The sequence below is a fragment of the Pempheris klunzingeri genome, chromosome 3 (assembly GCF_042242105.1).
Source record: "Pempheris klunzingeri isolate RE-2024b chromosome 3, fPemKlu1.hap1, whole genome shotgun sequence".
In the NCBI taxonomy this organism is placed as follows: Eukaryota; Metazoa; Chordata; class Actinopteri; order Acropomatiformes; family Pempheridae; genus Pempheris; species Pempheris klunzingeri.
Window position 1 is genome coordinate 16,865,410 of NC_092014.1, and position 18,965 is coordinate 16,884,374.

General features: G+C 40.1%; 2 protein-coding genes across 2 annotated transcripts; both read right to left on the bottom strand.

Moving 5' to 3' along the window:
• Positions 1 to 1,229: 1,229 nt before the first annotated feature.
• On the bottom strand, positions 1,230 to 5,400 carry sumo2a (small ubiquitin like modifier 2a). The gene is made up of 4 exons (XM_070856450.1): positions 5,326 to 5,400; positions 4,258 to 4,389; positions 3,698 to 3,769; positions 1,230 to 1,709 (listed from the first exon to the last, which is right to left on the bottom strand). Exons 1-4 carry the CDS (start codon positions 5,344 to 5,346, stop codon positions 1,644 to 1,646), a joined length of 291 nt encoding a protein of 96 aa, XP_070712551.1. The 5' UTR covers positions 5,347 to 5,400; the 3' UTR covers positions 1,230 to 1,643.
• Positions 5,401 to 6,641: 1,241 nt separating this feature from the next.
• On the bottom strand, positions 6,642 to 17,132 carry gga3a (golgi associated, gamma adaptin ear containing, ARF binding protein 3a). The gene is made up of 16 exons (XM_070856449.1): positions 17,095 to 17,132; positions 16,353 to 16,437; positions 16,091 to 16,166; positions 15,882 to 15,980; positions 15,657 to 15,780; positions 15,332 to 15,435; positions 14,343 to 14,423; positions 14,075 to 14,212; positions 13,618 to 13,699; positions 13,295 to 13,420; positions 11,470 to 11,682; positions 10,717 to 11,152; positions 9,745 to 10,031; positions 8,868 to 9,037; positions 8,589 to 8,699; positions 6,642 to 8,340 (listed from the first exon to the last, which is right to left on the bottom strand). Exons 1-16 carry the CDS (start codon positions 17,129 to 17,131, stop codon positions 8,230 to 8,232), a joined length of 2,280 nt encoding a protein of 759 aa, XP_070712550.1. The 5' UTR covers position 17,132; the 3' UTR covers positions 6,642 to 8,229.
• Positions 17,133 to 18,965: the final 1,833 nt, after the last annotated feature.

The following is an 18,965-nucleotide window of genomic DNA, read 5'->3' on the forward strand; positions in this document are numbered from 1 at the left end:
TCAAAATACTAAATGGTAAAAATCAAGACATCCACAAGTCTTTATTCCAGACTCAACAAAGTTTAAAGTAAACAGCTGCAGCCAGGACACAGCTGTGAGGTTAATGCAACAATCCTTCCTGTCTGGCTCAAAGTTGTGTTTGCTTATTCTTTCACAGCAGGACAGGGATTCTGAAAAGGTGCTGGAGCTGTGAAAGGCCTGTCTGCAGTCTGAGGAAGGGCAAGAACTCACATGGTTGTCCCACCTCGTTAAGAAGAAATGAATAAAGGATTCATGTTTATTTCTGTACATGGCTCTCCAACCAATGTTATAAGCAGTACCTTACAAATAAAAACTACGCTACTCACAAAAAGTTAGGGATATTCAGCTTTCAGGTGAAATTTCAGGATGAACCTAAATTGAATTCTAACCTTTCCAGGTGAACTTGATGTGACCTTCTCTAAACTTTTGAATGCGCATGTCCAACTGTTCAGTGTTTCAGTACTTTTTGCACAAGTTGCTGTTCTCTAACAAGGTGATTAACAGCAAAATTCACAACAGGTTTGATCCATGAATCCACCAATACATTTCCTGCTTCAGTTAGAATTGGTATTTAAACAGTCCTCCTCATCAAGCTGTTCACATTCTGACATCATGAGACCAAGACGACACCTAACAATTGATCAGCAGCACCTCGCCATTGCCAGGCTTCAAACAGGAAGTCCTCAGACGGAGGTGTTCACTGAGCTTAGAGGGTCACAGAGTGTCACCAGGAGGTTGTAACAGTGATACAGAGACTGGAAGAGTCACAGAAAGGAGAGGAGTGGACGTCCTTTGGCCACATCCCAATTTATTGAGACACTGACATTTTTTCTTGTGGTATACCCACCACTGTTGTTAGATTTTCTTTAAATAAATAGTTTGAGATGAAGAAATTACCATTGCATGCTTCTACTTAAATGCCCTACTTTCATGATATAATATCACTGTAGCATTCACTTTTTACATTTTCCATAAATTTCACCTGAAAGTCAAATATCCCTAACTTTTCGTGAGTAGTGTAAATCAAAAGACTGACCCTGAAAATGACCCTTTGCATTTGTTTCAAACATCTCTGGTTGAGCAGTTTACTACTGCAGGCTAAGAGACTGAATACACTGTTTAAAATAGCATTTTACCTTCTCATTCTGATGATATCTGCTGGTTCAGACTCCTTAAGAATTCATAAAACAAACAAAGAGTGACATCTGTTAAAAAAAGACTCAATTTATTCCAATAATACATTTTCATAACAACTGATGAATTTAAAATGCAGGCTTACTAGACAATAACAAAATTCCATCTTAATCAAAACCTGGATGACACAAGTATAAAAACAAAAACATTAAGTTTTCTCCAAAACTTCCTGAAAAAAAAAAAAGAAAGAAAAAAATTATCAATTTTAGAGTCACTGCAGCTGTCTACACTGCGCAGTTCAGGCATGTTAACATGTGAATGACAGTGTTCAAATCTATCTACACCAACTGTGCTGCTGCCTTTTGAGCATTTTGTAAAAGTGTTCCACTGGATGGTATCAACACTGGTCATGAGCATTTGAAGAATGGGCTTAACAAAGATGCTGAGGGATGACAGGGGGAGGTAGGGGTGGTCGTAGGAAACAGTCTTTAAAGAGAAGAGCCTCCGGTTTGCTGTTGGAACACATCAATCGTATCTTCATCCTCCATTTCTAGCTGTAAGAAAAAAAGTTAAAATGTTTAAAAGTTGTGCTCGAGCTTTATTCCAGGGTATCTAATAAACGTATTCAGGTGCTGAGATACGTTTGGCCCCAATTTCACTTCCACAGTAATCCCTTGTACAAAGTATGGCGTTATCAATCACCGTTTTACAGCTGTAACTCAAACAGAAGGACAGCTGCTGTGTGACCATGTTGTGATGCTGCTGCTCTTTGTTCTGCTCTTTTCTCTTTAATACTAACTTCACACTTCCTTAATAACTTCTTACTAACTACATTTTTATGTGAAGGCCTTTACAGTGAAGCCACTTAGGAAGCGTTGACAATGGCAGTGAGGTCAGTTGGGTATTTTTGGGAACTTAGTTTTTTCCATTACATTTTACAAAGCACAATAAAGGAGAGTAGGCCAGAAAACTGACCTAAAGGATTTTTACTCTTTTGGTTTACATCTCATCTGTAAAATTAAAGGATAACTGCTATTTTTAAACCTGGGCCCTATTTTTTTAAAACATATTTTGGGTTGAAGTTGGTCCAGTAGATTGCCTCAGCTGGCAGCCATGAATGGGCAGCAGTGGCTGTAATGTAATGCTTTGAGGCAACTGCGCCAGACAAAGCATGTCCACTAAAATACTTAATTTGCCACTTGACAGAACCAGATTGTTATCCTGTGCCTGACAACATTCCCAAAGGATATATGTGGAAATAGACCTGCAAGATCCTTTATTCAAGTACAACATACAGTTGTTATATTGCTGAGTTCAAAGCCACCAGAATGCACTGATGTACAGTTACTTCACTTAGCAGAACACTAGAGTTGTTGGTCTACCGCTGCCACGATTAGTTCATTTGTTTGTGTCACTATCGTTACAGGTGTACCCCTGTAAGGATCCTTTCCATAACATGGTCAGACACCTTGAATAACAACCTGAGCCTGTCAATAGCTAAAACAAGCACTTTTAGTGGACATACAGGAGAGGTTACCCCAAAGCATTACGTTACGGTCAGTGTAGCCCAATCAGCTGCCAGCTGAGGAAATCTACTGGACCAATTCCAAAACTTTTTGTACATAATAGTCATTTAGAATCCAAACTATGTAAAAATAGGGCCCAAGTTTTAAAAGACTGGAGTTATCCTGTAATGCAACACACATGTTGAACAAAAGGAGTGAAATGGCTCATGAAGTGCCAAAAAGCCAACGTCCAGGAACTTGGTGTCGGACAAGACTCCAACCTGAAAGTAAATAAGACCTCTTCCTCTATGAACATAAAGAGGCATGACAGCTGCTACATGGCCTCTGATCTCACCATATCTGGTCAGTGCTGTTTTGCAGACTCTGTGCTTTATCTGTACACAATAAAAGCACCATACCACATGACATGTCCTGATTAAAGCTGACGTAAGACAGTGTTTGCCCTCTGAAAAGACTAAAGTATAATGTTAGAGTAGCTTCAGGCTCTGTTTACATGAAGCAACTCTTGTCAATTTCTCAATTTTTACAACTCTTTCATTGCTGTTTTAATGGCACAGACTTTTATATTCATTCAAACCATCATGTATCAACCAAACCATATTAACACTATGCCATATTGAATGTAGAGTAAAATTGTGTCATAAGATTAAATATGGAGAGTCAGGGTCCACTCTCTAATAGCTGAATAGCATTCCTGTAATTAAATCTGCTGAATTTCCTCTAGGGGATGAATAAAAGTATCTATACATGGTTTCACAAAATTTTTCAGCTAAAATGTCTTTTGCAATTAGGAACAACATATTTTCAGAAGCACTTTAACTTTTGTTGTTTCATCAAATGTTTTAGTAAAATGCTTTAAGCAATAGCCCATAACATGAAAACTGACCATGGGTAAAGGCTAAGTCAAGCAAAACGTCTGAGAGGGCAATACTGTAAGGTTAGTTAATACCCTCAGGATAACAAAGAGTGATTCTGCAGAGTTCCTATGCAGACTGAACAAGAGGGTCTAGTCTTACCTGCGAGGGCGTGTCTGTTTCATTGATGGGCTGGCCGTCAAATCGAAATCGTATTTGCCTCATTGACAGCCCCTGTGTGAACAGACAGAGATATAATGTTTAAAATATTGAAAGTCAACATCAGGTGTTCATCAGCTTGTGTCTTTGTTGGATGACATTCTCCATTTCTCTCACACCTCGTTTCCTTTCATCTATGCATTGTCAACTAACAATGGCATAAAATGTCCCTCCAAATATTCATACTGCAAAGCTATCATGTCTAAGTGATAGTGGCATATTTTTAAATGTTTCAATTCCATTAAATCACACAATAGCAAAGGGTTACAGTAACCGGATATCAGTATTTCTTGAAAATGTGATCTATTGGAATTCGATAACCAATAGCATTACATGAGAAATAAAAAATAATGTAGTCTATTGCTCATTTGGCTGGAACACCTTTGATCAATCAGCAAGTGTCTGGTCTCCAGTTTGGTATCAACTTTTCAGACAATCAGCACTGTGATGAACTCAAAGATGACTTGTATGAAAGAACAGTAGTAATTGTGTTGCAGTCTCACCTGTCGTTCACAATAAGCTTTCATCAGTTTGCTGAGAGGAGTGTGCCTTTTAATCTTGAACTGCACCACTGAGCCATCCTGCCCTGCCACCTTCAGGTTGATGTGCTCATTGTTCTCTGTCTTCACTCCCTCCTGAAAGAAACAAAAACAAAAGTTTGCAGTTCAGTTGCTATTAAAAAAGGATGCAAGGAAACACAAGAAGCTTGTTAAAACCTATGTAATGCATGTACACCCAACGACAAAGCCCCTTCCACCATGGTTAGGCATCATTTAAGACAGATGTACATTATGTACCTCAATGGCCTATGAAAAGCCATAACTAAGCTATTCACATCATGTATGTGAACGGAGTGGTTACCTATAGCTTCATTTGGCTGATATGCGCCCGATGAACACAGATCGTCGGACTAATGTGGTAATTGAGCCCAGAAAAGGAGCAACATCACAACCTCAACGTTAGCGTTAGCATTTAGCACTAGGCAAGTCAATTGACAATGGCCTACAAATTAAGACTGCTTAACGGCCTAGTCGAGAAGGAAATTACACCTTACAACAATCTAGCTCACCCGTATCCCGATACACGTGGGAGTATGAGTGTGTGATGGGTGTAACTAAACTATTGCATGTCAGATGCGCAGACAGTTAATAGTTTTTGCTCAAACAATTCATTTTGGGCCGTTGCTGTTGTGTCCTGCTGCCTCCACACGTTACCGTTGCTCACTTTTCGTCGATTCTTGCCAACCTTATCTACAATAACTACATCAATACATCTTCCATGTGTGCTCATGGCTACATTAAAGAAGTGTTCATTGAGTCTGTTTAAAAAGACCAGAAGTATTTTTGCATACCACACATTAGCCACGTTAGCTTATTATGCTAACTTCAACCGCTAGCTTAGGGGCTAACGCGGTGGCTAACTCTGGTTTGTGCTGCTAGCCTTCGCTGTGATAATGCGACCGTTGGCGAACAGCTCTCACAAGCGACTTCTCTCTGTGTGATTTGTACAATTATCACACACGGTTTATTAACGCACTGTCAAGAAAAGCCCATAGAAAATCCGCTCCTCACCTTGGGTTTTTCGTCTGCCATGGCTGCTGCTGTGTCTGTCTGCGCCCGTTCTGCTACCTGCGGCCGGCTGCGCTGTGTCTGGCGCGCCAGTTTTTTTTTTTTTTTCAAATCATTTAAACTTTATTTACACAATGGAAAATAAACAGGGCTACCATTCAAACAGTGACAAGAACAGTAACAGGACCAATGTGGGCTCCAAGCAGTGCACAGATCACAGGCCTGATCTGTAAAAATTTTATAGAGACAAAACATAAAATAAAAAGCAAACATACACAAAAGTGTACAGTATTCGATGGTAATGTCAGGTATCATGCAGTAATGGCAATTACTGGTATTCTATGGTAATGTATGCTAATGTACTGTAATGTATGGTATCCTATGGTAACGTACAGCAGGTATGGTGAAGTACGGTAATGTATGGTAAGGTACAGTTACATATGGTATTCTATGGTAGCATGTGGTAATGTACAGTATTCTTTAGTAATGTATGCTATTCTATTGCAATGTATGGTAATGTACGGTATCATATGGTAACATATGTGTATGTATGTAATGAATGTATCCTTCATAGATTTGATGTCTTCAGTATTAATCTACAATGTAGAAAATAATAAAAATAAAGAAAAACCATTGAATAAGAAGGTGCATCCCAACTTTTGACTGGTTCTGTATGTCCAGAGAAGTTAAGTAGCTTTGCAATTTGTCTCGGCAAACTTTATTGAAGGCTCTATTGTAGGAAATGGTATTCTCAGGTATTAATTAAATGATACATTTCCTGATATACCTCTGCTTGCCCATCACTAATCACACACACACACTAATCACACACACACACACATAACCAGGCGCCCATGAGCATGTATGTGGAATTTTGCAAAGAATGAACTGAGATTAGTAACATACATTTTTCTTGGCAGGCATTTCATCAGCAATACATTTTGAGTTGAGTGTCTAATTTTAAGTTGAAAAAAAGATTAAAGGTAAGCTCAGATAAAAAGTCTGACTAAAGGTACAATCTCAAAAGAGATGAGAGACTGAGGTGCCGCTGCGGCAGATCAAATGGGCACTCTTGAAACGTATGGAATGCAAGGTTGGCATGCACTTTATGCACCCCTCCTGATTCTACATTCAACATATTCGATTACACAGAAAAATCGTTTTAATGATGAGGCAGTGTAAGTAGTTTGAAGTACTTAAGTACTTCTTCTCCGCAACGTTTCAAGGGGGAAAACGCACGAATAATGTTAATGGGTAATATTCTACTGCACTGATACTGCTACTCAAGCGCTGAAAAATAAGACAAAAATATGTGAAAATTGTAATACAAATAGATACATCTCATTCTTTATTTTTTCATGCACAGGAATAGCTTTTCAAAAAATATGCAATGACAAGTTCATGTAACAATCTAAGACAAATAAATAATCTTTTAAGAAATATGTAAATGATGTCCTGTGTAACACTACTATCCCAGAAAGACAAAAATAAAGAAGTCACAGTTTTTTGAGGAACACATGGTAAGCCTAATTGTCTTAAATTAGACATATTTTACTAGATTGATGTAAGAATCTCCCACACAAGCTTACATTTACGCCGGAAAGTGACCTTCCCCTTTGTCTTGGTTTCCTCAACATGGTCTATCTGAAGGAGCAATGGCAAAGCTCTACATGTCATTTACTTAACTAATTCCTAACATTATGCCTGTCTGTCACCAGGGGTTAATTGTCAGCTATTCTGCACTTCCTTAAGTATATACACTTTAATGTATGCACTCAGTCCTTGCCCTTAATAGCTCTTCCATAGTCCATAGCCCTTAATAGTTGTATGTGCCAAAGAAAGGGGCTAATGTCTCTGGCATAAGACTGCTATTTTATCTTGTACAAATCCCAATTTCTATTAAAATGCAACCCCGAATGCAGAGCTTGGACATGTAATGAGACATAAAATGAATCATAATCAACCGTGTTGCTACATAATGCAACATATCATTAAATGTGTCTGAATATTTGGTAACATTAAAGCCCATTAGACAGACCACTACTGGTATCTTCTTACTGCAGGACTGAAGGAATCCATCATAAGAAGAGTATGCAGAAAGAACACAGCTGTCATTTGCAATACCACACAGGAAATAAACACATACTCCCCAAACCGAAAAATAAATAATACATTCATGACAATAAATACTGAGGGACTGAAAAGCATAACGAGTCTGACCTTTAAGTCAGCATAGAGCTCAGAAGACAAGTAAAAGTGTTCAGTAGTAATTGTGAAGAATACTGGAAGAAATCAACTGAGAGTAATGGATTCTTAATGAGCCTGTGAATGCCTTCAATTTGGCAACAGAAGGGCTCTTGTCTGCTCTGGTTCAGTGTCTCCAGCTTAAAACGTCGTTATCATACACTGTCAATAGCAAATCATGTGAAATCCAGCATGTGGTCACATGTTCACATGACCCCAGGCTTCAGACTCTGCGTTAACATGTATTTTTGCTCTTTATTAAGACTGTCTGGCGTCCAAAAGTGCAAGTATTCTCCACTTAATTTTGCCATAATTGATGGATAAGAGTAAATATGAATATAAAAATTAGAGCAAAAGGTAATAATAATCATTAAGTATTAAAAACCTAATAACAATGTCCAAATATATAACATTACCAATGATTTGCCCGCATGACCATCATCCACGTTCAGCCACTTTACGCCATTTGTTACCGCCCCTCTCTGAATACTTCTGGAACTGTAGTAGAGTTAGATGTATGCTACAGGCTCCTTCTGTGGGACACCTCAAGCAGAAAAACTCCTTCAAGACTACTAATTCTTCAAAGTTTCCCTAAAAGACTGACAAACTAAAACTGTTAAAGATATCTTGTAGTGTCTGGCCAGTGTAAAGGGGTACGCAGCGTTATAGAGCGCCCCATCTGTCGGCAGGCGGAAACTCATTCACTTCCCCCACTTCTGTGTGTGGCTGATCTCCCAGTGTGAATGTCAGTTTGTATCTCATTCGGACCTTTTCCTGCAAAACACACACACATACACACACTCAGCTTGGCAGCTTTCATTGACTTGGTGGAACACACAAGATCTTGTGCATTGTCAATATCAGTTATCAGTATATCCTTAAAGCATACTAGTTGGTATCAAAGACTACAGAAAGGGCTGATACTGTGCTGTGCTGTACTATAAGTCCTCTAATATGGGTTAAATACACACACAGAATCAATAAATGTATGAACAATCCAAAAGCTCCAGGCTGAGCTCTACCTTGAGAGGATTGGCAAGTAGCATGACCTGAGTGACAGCAGCAGGGGGAAGGATTGGGTTAAAAGGGGCCAGCTCTGTCCCTGAGGGTGGCTGCAGTTTCACTTTCATCGTCTGGAGAATTGGCAGAACAGACAACCGTATATATCAAAGAGAAGCAGCAACCCACTTAAACGTCTTTTTTGGGCAAATATTAAAATTTGTGATCTGTCTAGGCCAGCTAAAATGAATACTTTCATATATATATATATGCACAATGTGGGCGTCCTATGCAGGTTTTACCTTAGGCACAGCGGCCTGCAGAACAATGTTCCTGACAGGCAGCGGGGCTGTGTTAAGCATGGAAGCAACCATCACCAGCACATCAGGTCTGCCTGGTGGACAGTCGGTGGCAAAATGCAGCAGAATGCGGACTCCATTTTTGTCATATGCTGTCACAGGACACACGTTACCTTAAATACAGCACATACAGGGGAAGAGCAAAATGTGATTACTGCAGAGACTTACAGGGGGCATAGTACCATCATTTCATGCAGCCATTGGATTTGATGTTCTTTTTGCAAGTGTAGAGTCATCACAAATACACCACCTCTTATTGCTCCCAATGCAATCTGTAAGAAAGGCATGTTTTGATGCATGTCCTTCCTTTTGAACATGCCGTGACAATAACATTTGGACCACAACAAAAAAAAAGAGTAATTGGGGAAAATATAATTTGGTGTCTTTTCCAGTTTTATCAAGTTTGCCACTGTCACCACTAAGTGGCAGTAATGCCTTAAGTTCATTTTCCTGACCAAGCCTATTTGTCATGCAGAACTATACTGAACTACTGGGCAGGTCACCTGTTGTAAACACTATGTAATCAGTGTGCAGCACATAATCTATTGTGTTAGATTCTAGGCAAATTCCATTAAATGTCCTCAGGGACATCCTGCAACCTTTTGCAAAACCTTCAAGTTTGGCCATCTCAGAGAATGTGTTGCTTTCTAAAATGTGACTCTACTTATGTGTATACATAGATTCATTATTGCAGGTCTACAAAATGGCATGAAGAAAGAAGGACTGAATGTTATTCCCTTTTTATCTAAGATACTTTTATGTCAAGTAAACATAAAATGACCCCAAAAAAAAAACATACAGTCTATTTCATGGAACTCACTTGGCTTGATGGCATCTAAAGGGACACTGACATTGGCCAGGGACACATCTTGTCCCCTGCCTGGACTGGCCTGGCTCAAAGGAAGGATGGGGGACAGAGAACGTAACAGAGGGCTGTCATCTGCCTGACTCTTGGCAGGTGAGGGAGTGGACCCTCCTTGTATCCCTCCAAGGCGCGGTGAGGTAAATGTGGTGGAGGTGACACCAAGATTGGAGGAAAGGGTAGCAGGAGCACACAGATCCTCACTCTTAAGCAGCATGCTGCCAAAATCCATCACACCCGGTGTACTGTGTGGGTAATTAAAGTATCTTTGTTAATCAACACTTGTCTCATTACACTGTGATACCAACAAGATAACAGAAGCAGGTTCCAAGAAATACTACTTGATATTTCAAAACAATCTCTGAGCAGACAGATTTAGTATTCATAAATAGAATGGACTGACACCTGACATTTGAATCGGGGACAGTCAGACACTTGGCAAGAGCACTTTAAACTTGTCACTGACAAAATTTTGAATTTGATTAAAACGAGAAAAGACAAAGCACTTGTATGTTTAAAAGTGTAATTTGGAAAGTATCTTTGAAGACGCTCATGAGGATTTTGCCATCTGCTCTGGGCGATGTTGCTTAATTGCAGTCTTAAACGCCGCAAATTACTGTAAGTAGCTGCATCACCCACAGATCACTTTGTATCAAAGGTTAACGAAGTCTTGTTTGTCATTGGGAAAGTAGTGGGAGATGCAGTCCATATGGCAAGAGAGAAAAATCTCTGTGAGGCAGACACCCACTCAGGCCAGTCAGCACAGTTTAAAATAAACAACACAACACAATACAGGAACGGAGTGAAGCAATGCAACATTGAGCTGAATTACTGTAAATATGATCAAGCATACAATATACTGTGTGTGGCAGATTGGCACTGATCCATATCCTCTTCCTAGTTTTACCTCATGGCACGAGTATTACTCACTTTTTAGGACTTCCTAGATCCAGCAATGCAAGGTCTTGCAAATTGTGAGAGAGAAAAGCTGAAGGGAGGTGGGAGGCTGCAGGTGAAGAGGAGGCCTGTTGTGAAGTGACAGGGGTGACTGAAGGAGCAGGGGAGACCATGCTTAATGACGGAGGAAGAGCAGCCGGGGCTGTTGTGGTCAACACTGAACTGAGGGGCTGTGGCAACATCACTGATGTTGTTGAGACAGATTCTGTAGAAACCGGAAGGTTGGAGAAGACGGGGTAGCTTAAGGTGGAGGCTGTTATAGAAGATTTTGTTGGGCCAACTGGGGCCACTGCCTTAGAAAGAGCGTCTGGGAAAAGTGAGGATGTTGTTGAAGTTGGAGTGGTGTGAAAAAGATCCAAATCTTGACTGGAATCTGATTTACTTGGAACAGGAACAGGTTCATTGAGGCCTGTAAATGAACACAAATGTGTTAAAAAGTCATATCTACACGTAAAACACGTAAAAAACATTCTCAAACAACAATTTTCAATGTTGGCATTAAAACCAGATGTACCATGCCATTGCTGTACGTCTCTGCCAAGCAGTGTTTGTTGATTCTTAGAGTTATGACCAAAAATATGCTCTGTGATCCCAGTGACCTTTGACCTAGGTGGTCAAAGGTCACTGGGATCACAGAGCATATTTTTGAGATTTTTAATTCATCCTTGCATCCAAGTGGCCATTTTTGACAAAAAAAAAAACCCACTACATTATATTACATATTACCTAGGGACAGTAGCTCCTCATCCAGCAGAGATAGTGCAGCAGAGGGTGCGGTGGGGCTGGAGGACTGAGGGTCAATGGCTGCAGACCCACACAGCAGGTCAGCAGGAATAGATGGAGAAGATGAGGGGGGTTGCTGCTTTGTTTGAGAGTTGCTGTGGACGTCCAGACCCACCAGGTCAATCAGAATTTCTGACTGGTTTGTGTGGCTGGTGCCTGCCAGATGAAGAAAAACCCAGGCATTATAAAAACAAAGATTGAAAAGAAGCATTTTCAAAAAGGCTGGCTGTGTCCATTCATCTGTTGAACAAAGTCTGAAGGGTCCACAGAGAGGTGTAAGATCTTTATGTCACATCACATAGCAAAAGAAGTTACATTTGAAAAGCTCAACAGCTATGTTCATTTCAAGGAACAATGTTCCAGGTACTCAGGATAATCACAGACCTAGCTGTCAGCTGTCCTCGCAGACAAAGGCAATTGTTCTTTTTCACAAAAGAAACCTTCCTGTGTTATCTTATCAGAAAATGGTAATGGAAATTTACGGTTTCCATTCAAAATGTCCAACTGCATTGCTGCTGGTGAACAGAGTCCTGCTCTGTTCACCATTTAAATGAATGAAATTGGCACTTGCATGGTTACCACACTCCTCTTTACACTAACGATACTATATTGTACCATATGGCTGATTTTGTTCAATTAGTCATTGACAAACTGCGACTCTCAATGCATTGCAACATTCTCTTATCTATCTTAAACTGATAACACAAATAAAAACGAAAATCACAGTTTTCCCTAGATTCAAAAACAAACTACAGTAATCTGTATATACCAACTATCCTTCCATTGTCTATACTGCTTATCTTTCAAGGTCACAGGGGGGCTGGAGCAGGGTACACCCTGGACTGTTTGCCAGTCAATCACAGGGCCAATACATAGAGACAGACACAGTTACAAGAGTTACAGAATACAAGTCTTGGCATTTGGCTTTTCACATTTTTCTGGCAAATTCACCTTTAAATAGAACACAGAAACCTCGTTGGCAAATTATGACAAAAGATGGGCCTTTTATACAGAAATAAAAACAGTTTTCAACTTTCGAATCAGTTGGACTATGAGCATGTAATCTACAGACATGCAGCTGCCTCTATACTTTAGCTTCTGTTTACCACCCGGCCCAGAGGTTTATTTCATGCTATCATTTATGATGAGGTCAGTAAGTCATCTCTGACTGACAGACGTAATAATCATTGGCATTTGTACATCACTAACTCTCTGGTCAGAGAATTTACCATCATAGATTAGATCTATGCAGCACTGGAACCCTGGTCTACTTTCAGCTCGCTCCAGTGACTGGCTGGTTCTTCGCGTACCTCATGTGTGGACTGACCTTTGAAGGTCTGCTTTTAGGATTAGTGCACCACTCATGGACTCTCTTGCAATGTGACCTAAATCACCTCAATCACTGCCTGTCTGTAACTGTTTATACTGATTATGCTGCTGATTTGTGTGGTTGTATTTCTCATTGTACCTATTTTTACAGATTTTGTTTGTTGATTTTGTATTAATTTTCCATAGTGTAATCTCGGCATCATTGCAAATGAGGGTCACTCTCAATGATTTTTTAGAGATTTAAAAAAAAAAAAAAAGGTTATCAATTTTGGTTACATGAATGTCCACTGTTTATCCATCAGTTGTCATACGCACACATATTATTATATACATATATTATTGACCATGTCTGTACAGGCAAATGGTGTAAACATTACGTTTATGGTGCAAACATGCAATGAAGGCATGCAACTTTCTACTTGTACCAGCTAAAATGTACCTTGTTTGACTGATGATTGTGTTCGATGTGCATCTCCAGTCTCTCCATTGATGGTCTGTCCTTCCACAATTTTCTTATAGGAATTAATGACATGGGAAAGGTCATCGCTGGCCAGCAGGATGTCTCCTGATAAATTTATTTTAAAAAGTTAGACTGGGGGGAGGTTGATTAAATCTTTTAAAATAACAATAACAAAAAAGTCACATTTTTTCCACAGTGTTTGCTAAAAATCCTTAAATTGTGGCTCAGCCTTTTTATACTTAAATTAGAAGAGTGAGAGCACGTCATCAGCATCAATACGGCCAAATTACAGGCACTCTTACCCAAGCTGCTGTCATTATCCTCAGTCTCAGTGGCAAGTTGAAACACTGTTTGCCTCAGCTTGTCGCAGTCACCATACAATTCCTGAAAAAAATTATTTAAAAAAACCCCCACTGAATATCCATTTCTTTAATCTTTCCAGAAAATGCTTTATCAAAGTAAGTGTTTCTCAAACATAATGAATGTCACTAAGACTATGATAACAAATATGCTATTATTACACATCTTCAGAGCCCGTGTTCATTTAAAAAAAAAAAAAAAAAGTAACTTTGAGCTATTTATGGACGACATTTCTACATTTGATACTGTTTTCATTGGTTTGAGGAGGGTTAAATTGATCTGAAGTAAATTGCACTGCTTTGAGGCTATATGAGTGTTTCAAGAAAGGACAATCTATGCCAGAAAAATAATGAGGTTGCTTCAAAAAGTCATTTAAGCATTATCTCGAGGATTACGAACCCTAATGAGCTCCTTGTCTCCGTCTGTGGAGTCCTCGGGGCTGAAGTGGACAAGCATCTCGTTAAGGAGTTTGACGCTATTGCTGACTGCCTCCAGTGTGCTTTTTTGCTTTTTCTCTTTCTGTGTTCTTACCTCGTCCTGATGAAAAACAAACAAACAAACAAAAAACAGTGAAGCTGAACGGTACTTGTTTATAGCACTTAAACAGAACTCAGGCTGTGTTAAAACACAACAATAACAATAACATCTTATTTCAGCACCGACACACCTCCTTGACCATGTTCTTGATGAGCCGATTGGCCTCTTGCAAATCTTCCGGCTTTTTGCTCTTCAGCAGCTCTGATAACCTCTGCAGAGAGATGAGACAGCCAATGAATACACACTCAAGCTGATTTCCCACAGATTACCCAGACTCAAGCAGCAAAGCCATGTAAGCTCCCAGACCCTGAAAAAACAAATGTTATCCATAGATCATTTGCTGTCGGCACAAAGTTAACATGTGGTCATGACCTGCTTTGGTGTTTGGTAACCAGTGATATATTGGAGCCAGGGTAAAATAAACACAAGAGGAGCTACAGTGTCGTAAATGTACATGAAATAAAAAATGTTCTGTGGGATGTCACCATGAAAAGCCTTCAATTAGTGATGCAATAGCGAGAGAGGGGAGGAAAGAGAGTGAGAGAGATCCTCTTCCTCTTTTGATCCTTGAAAACCTCTCAATCCTGAATGAAAACCTGAAAGTGTATCACTATGAATTACTGATTTTACTGGTTAATTGGGGCACTTCTTTGTAGGATTTCATTTCTCATAAAAATGGGCTGCAGCCACACAGAAAAACTAAAGAGAACTAAAGGAACAGTTCAACATTTTGGCAAATACACTTATTTGTTTTCTTGCTGACAGTTAGAGGAGACGATCAATGCCACTCGCTTATCTTTCCATTAAATTTGAAGCTGCAACATGATGCGTTTATCTTAGCTTAGACTGAAAAAAAGAGGGTAACAGCTAGCCTAGCTCTGTCCACAGGTTAAAATAATGTGCTGGACTATTTCTTGGCTGGAGGCAGTGACTTCCTGGAGGCTTCTCCTGCCTGTAGCTTCAGATTTAAGAGACACGCATAAGAGTAGAGCCAATCTTCTCATCCATCTCCATGCCAATAAAATAACTAACTGACAGAGATAAAACAAGAGACAAAGAGAGCTGTGCGCAGAGAGTTACAGTGTTCTTACAACCACATCCCAGAATAATTCTTCTTACCTTGCTCTTCTTCTCATCATCAAATACAGGATTCTTGGCTCGTGGAGAAGGTGATGGTATTAATGTGGCATCAAGAGGGATTTCTGGGTCAACTATAACAATGCCTAAAATAAAAATGACAACAGACAGCTAATCCACTCTGGAAATGACAGTTTCAGGACTTTACGGCGACAAAATTACCTTCAGAGTCCAAAGCATAACACAATCATAACCAACTGTTCAGTGCTTTATTTTTGGATGCCACTGCAATGGATCCATATTTTTCTACTCTGATGTTATATCTTATCAGCATATCTCAATAGTTTTTAAGTGGTTGGTGTCTCACCCTGAGACTTCAGCATCTGATACGCTTCACAGATCTTTGCTTCATCTGGTAGAGACACAGTCCAACTGTACAGCATCTCGATCACTTTTGTCTTCACTCTCTCTGATACTTTGTCTCCCAGATACTAGAAAAAAAAATAGATACACACCTCAAAATAGCACCAAAGATCAATTAAACAAAAACATATCCCCATTAGTGTGGGTTTAAATATTAAATGCGACTTACTTTGGGTGAAACCACCTTAATCAATTCATTCAAAAACCTAAATTTCCCAACTTCATTGTGAAACCTTTGTCCACAGTTCTTCATGCAAGCCTCAAGAACCTACAAAAGGAAAACATGCTGAGGCAAACATCCTCTAATTTCATTCACCATTTCACACTGATGGAGGTCAAAATAAAAAAAAGACACAGTCAAATGATTACACGACTGACTGTTAATGCTTGTATCGCCTCCCATTCCTGAGGTGACTGAATCTTGTGAGCCAACAGTCTAACGGATATTTGTGGGCTGAAAAATAAAGAAGAAAGAAACAATCGAATACAAACGCATTAAGAAAAGCAACCCAGAGTCTGGGTAGTAATAGGGTTCATAATAAGCTCCATGTGTTTACCACAATGAGGGCACACATAAGCAAAATTAGATGGGCGTGATTCATTGTTACAGAGTGGGTTTATTGAATTAATGTGAACATACCCTTCTAGCTCCTTATTGATTTGGTCACAGAATCCCATTATGTACTCCCAGTCCTCCTGTCTGTTGGAGGGGTTGGTGGCTTTGTCTGAAAAAGACATAACTTGTCATGAGCATGCAGCCCTGATGGTACATTACATATATTACATATGGAGAACAGGCTGGAAAGTTAATGACTGCTGGAGCCCTGTGACACATGGAGATTCAGTACAAGCTCTAATGTTGTCTCTACTGACACCAGCTTACAAGAAACCCAGACAGTTGTTACCGGACGTTTTCAGCTTATGTTCCGTCGTGGATTTAGTTTTATTAGCCCCCCCGGACACTCCTCTGATCCAGTTTTTTGTTGCTGTTGCAAGTCCTGTTTGAACTTGGATTAAGTTAGCGCCTGGAGGTGTTTACAACAGCCATCTTTAACTCCAGGGAGCAAATGTAAAAGCGTACTCTGGGTCACTAGTGGAAGAGAATAATACCACTTGTCAAAACTATTTCAACCTACTGAGTATAAGTCCAGGACACACGGAGATAGTCAACAGTGATTTTTAGCTAGCAGCATCCCTGTTGCCCAGCAGCTGTCTGTTAGCTACTTCGTGACAACACGGACGAATTAACGCGATACTTTTCAGATTCAGCAGTGTCACGTGAGTCCAACTAACGTTTCGGACACCTGCGGTTATGCGGCACACGAGTGGTCACCTCTAATGTGAATAAAGTCCGTGACAAAACAGTTTAAGTGTGAACTTACTGAGCCAGGACTCCAGCGACTCTCCATCGTCCGCCATGTTTGCACTCTGAGGCAAACAACGCGTGACTCCTGCTGCATTCACGTGCTGTCGGACAAATGGAAGTTTGAATGATTGCTACTTCGGCGTCCCACTGGCACGTTTTGTATGATTGGGTAGAGTTATTTCAACAATAAATAATAATAGTTAATAAACAATCCTTATAATATATTGTATGTATTTAGTTTTAAAGCGTCACACATAGGCTACAGTTACAATGCATAATGGACGTCCTCTCCCTTCAGTCTGCTGCTGCTACACCTGTATTGATGTCTCTATTTTGCCTGATTTCAAGAGACCAAGCTATTTTTCTTAAGAATGATAGAGACTAAAACATATTACATCTATGTCTACAAATTGCATCACACACACTAGAAAGAATAAATAAGAGGTAAAATATAATAAAACATCATCGTTTGGAGACTAAATAAAGAGATAAAATAAATCCTGGACATAATGGACACTCAAGCTGGTCCCTTGCTATGCATGGTGGCAGGTTTCTGTCTGGCCTTGTCTCCTGGACCTGCAGCCCTTCATCACAGACCCTGTTTTTGACCCTGGTAAGGTAATTATGACCTCCTCAGCAGAATCAGTTGAGATTAGCTTTGGCTCTCCTGCCACAAAACAATTAAAGTCCAGTGCAATGTGTTCTTCAGCAACAGCTCCTCCTCTCTCCTAAAGACCACATCACCACACTCCTCCCCTTAAATATCTATCTCCTCTGTTGTCTCTCTGTCTGCTCCCTTCTGAGCTTGGCTGTAAGAGCAACAGCTGTAGAGCTCAGAATGTCAAATAGCGCAAACATGACATGGATTGCAAAGCTGCAGCATAACAGGAGGCTCAGCGTTTTTAAGCCCATGGAGAAGATCGGAAAAGGATTGTGGGACGTCCCTGTCAGCCTGTTGCTCACCTCGAGTGAGCTTCTGAGGAAGCAGATAGAGTTCAGTCAGACTGCTAGTACACCTGCTCCAAGACAAGGTTTTCTACAGCCACTGCTGTCACTGGATTTAAGACAGCTCTCTTTTGTTGAACTCCCAGATGCTGTTCCAAACTGCCTGACGTTTTGCTGCCAAGGCCTGCTCCAATATGACTCCAAGGACTCTTTGTAAAAAGACGCGAGAGTGGCATGCCATGGGGGATGATTGGACTGACAGCAACCCATTCATCCCGCGTTCTGAACCAGATACGTCCCGGTACACAGCAGTCATCAAATGATCAGATTGCTCCCCACTGAGTCCCACTCCACCTTTCCACTACACATGACATGTTAGCTGCAGAATTCCCTCATATTCCTAATTTCTTCCAGTCAAAGCAGCATCTCTGTTTATTTACCTTTGTTTGATAAACCCCTTAGCATGAATCTGATTGATTCTTCTCCCTCTGTTCTGCGTCTCCTCTTTCGGGATCAGCAGAAAGACAGTTTTAGTTAATCTCATGGCTCAAACGCACATGAGCGAGTCATGATTTCAAACACTGTCTACACTGCCTTTATTCTGTTATTGCTAGTTGAATTTTGGGGACAGATCTACTGCCATCTGAGGCTGACAGGACGATTTATAGGCTGATTTGGGATTGAGAGGGTGGGAGTCAATGACTTGACAAAGGCATGCTGCATCAAACAGCTTTAATCATTGATTTTGCATCTGGTTTAATTAATGTTCTTCCACCCAACCATAACTAGCATCCATCCATGTCTTAGAATGGGCCTATATATTCATAATAAATTTACTGGATAAAGATGTCTGCTGTTTAAGTCTTATCCTTTTTATAGTCTCCTGATCAAATATAAATAATAGATAGTGATTATTGCCAAATGTTAGCTTTCGCTGTACCG

Bases quoted from the DNA above. Each gene is read 5' to 3' on its own strand.
- sumo2a (XM_070856450.1), bottom strand. From the start codon at position 5,346: ATGGCAGACGAAAAACCCAAG. The intron at 4,390-5,325 runs GTGAGGAGCGGA...TGTTTCTTTCAG, and splicing joins TGGCAGACGAAAAACCCAAG to GAGGGAGTGAAGACAGAGAA. The intron at 3,770-4,257 runs GTGAGACTGCAA...CTGTTCACACAG, and splicing joins AAGCTTATTGTGAACGACAG to GGGCTGTCAATGAGGCAAAT.
- gga3a (XM_070856449.1), bottom strand. From the start codon at position 17,131: ATGGCGGACGATGGAGAGTCGCTGGAGTCCTGGCTCA. The intron at 11,683-13,294 runs GTACATTTTAGC...TTCATCTGGCAG, and splicing joins ACAATCATCAGTCAAACAAG to GCACCAGCCACACAAACCAG. The intron at 8,341-8,588 runs GTAGAGCTCAGC...TGTGTTTTGCAG, and splicing joins TACTTGCCAATCCTCTCAAG to GAAAAGGTCCGAATGAGATA.